The 906-nt window shown below is 40.0% G+C and overlaps 1 protein-coding gene across 1 annotated transcript in view; it reads right to left on the reverse strand.

Annotated features, from left to right (window-relative positions):
- Window positions 1-906, reverse strand: part of LOC105824691 (ATP-binding cassette sub-family A member 10-like) — a 132571-nt gene that overhangs the window by 3833 nt on the left and 127832 nt on the right. The window contains 2 exon segments of the mRNA XM_012662225.1: window positions 278-418; window positions 610-729. Coding sequence (XP_012517679.1) covers window positions 278-418; window positions 610-729 — 261 coding nt within the window.

Consider the following 906-nt stretch of genomic DNA (forward strand, 5'->3'; position numbering starts at 1 on the left):
AGAGGCTGGGCTCTTTTTTTCTTAGGCTGGGCTCAAACTCCTAGGCTCAAGGGATCCTCCCACCTCAGCCTCCCAAGTATCTGGGTCTACAGGTATGTGTCACTGCACACAGCTGCTGTTTTTTCGAAAAATGCATCCTAGTGACCCCTAAACAATTTGTTTTGTAATGAACAAGTCAGCTCATCCTTTCTCCTCCTGTCCAGACTAGTATAAGACTAAATAATGCTGATACTGGGAAATACTCATACTTGTCACCCACACCAAAAACATCCTTTACCTTTCCAGCCGAGCAGCCTGTGGAAAAAACTTCAAAATCTCTGTGTGGAGAGGTTCCACCTGAGTGGGTTCTTTCATTTTTATTTCTAGTAAATAATCTTTACCAAACTTGCTTTTCAGATGTTGAATGGGACCAATACACCTAGTCCAGGGAAGAGAAAGGTTGAGTTGAAAGAAAAAATACTTTTCTCTTAATTTCTTCCCCAATTCCCAGTGCAAAAAAGGTGTTTAATCATACATTTAAAAGCTGAAGAGCATGAGCTGTCCACGGCAAACTGAAATTCTTTCTGCAAGAACATGGTAATCAAATGCTGGCTCTGGATGGGCACCCACCTCAGCTTTCCTGATACCATGATGGCCACACGGTCGCACACAGCCTCAGCCTCTGCCATGTAATGGGTGGTCAAGAGGGCACCCCTCTCCTTGTTTTTAATGATGTTCTTAATTGCCTCCCTAAATATAAAGCAAGGGATTGTTTGCATTTAGAAAATAATTTATGAAAATAAATGAATAGGAACAAGTATGAAACCTAAAAAGAAAAATATTAGATTACAAGAGAAAATCATTGCTACGGAGAGAAATAAAAATTGTGCTGCATTACCTAATTATATTACCATATTAATTAGCTTC

This window comes from Propithecus coquereli, unplaced genomic scaffold, assembly GCF_000956105.1.
Source record: "Propithecus coquereli isolate 6110/MARCELLA unplaced genomic scaffold, Pcoq_1.0 Scaffold76, whole genome shotgun sequence".
Lineage (NCBI taxonomy): Eukaryota > Metazoa > Chordata > Mammalia > Primates > Indriidae > Propithecus > Propithecus coquereli.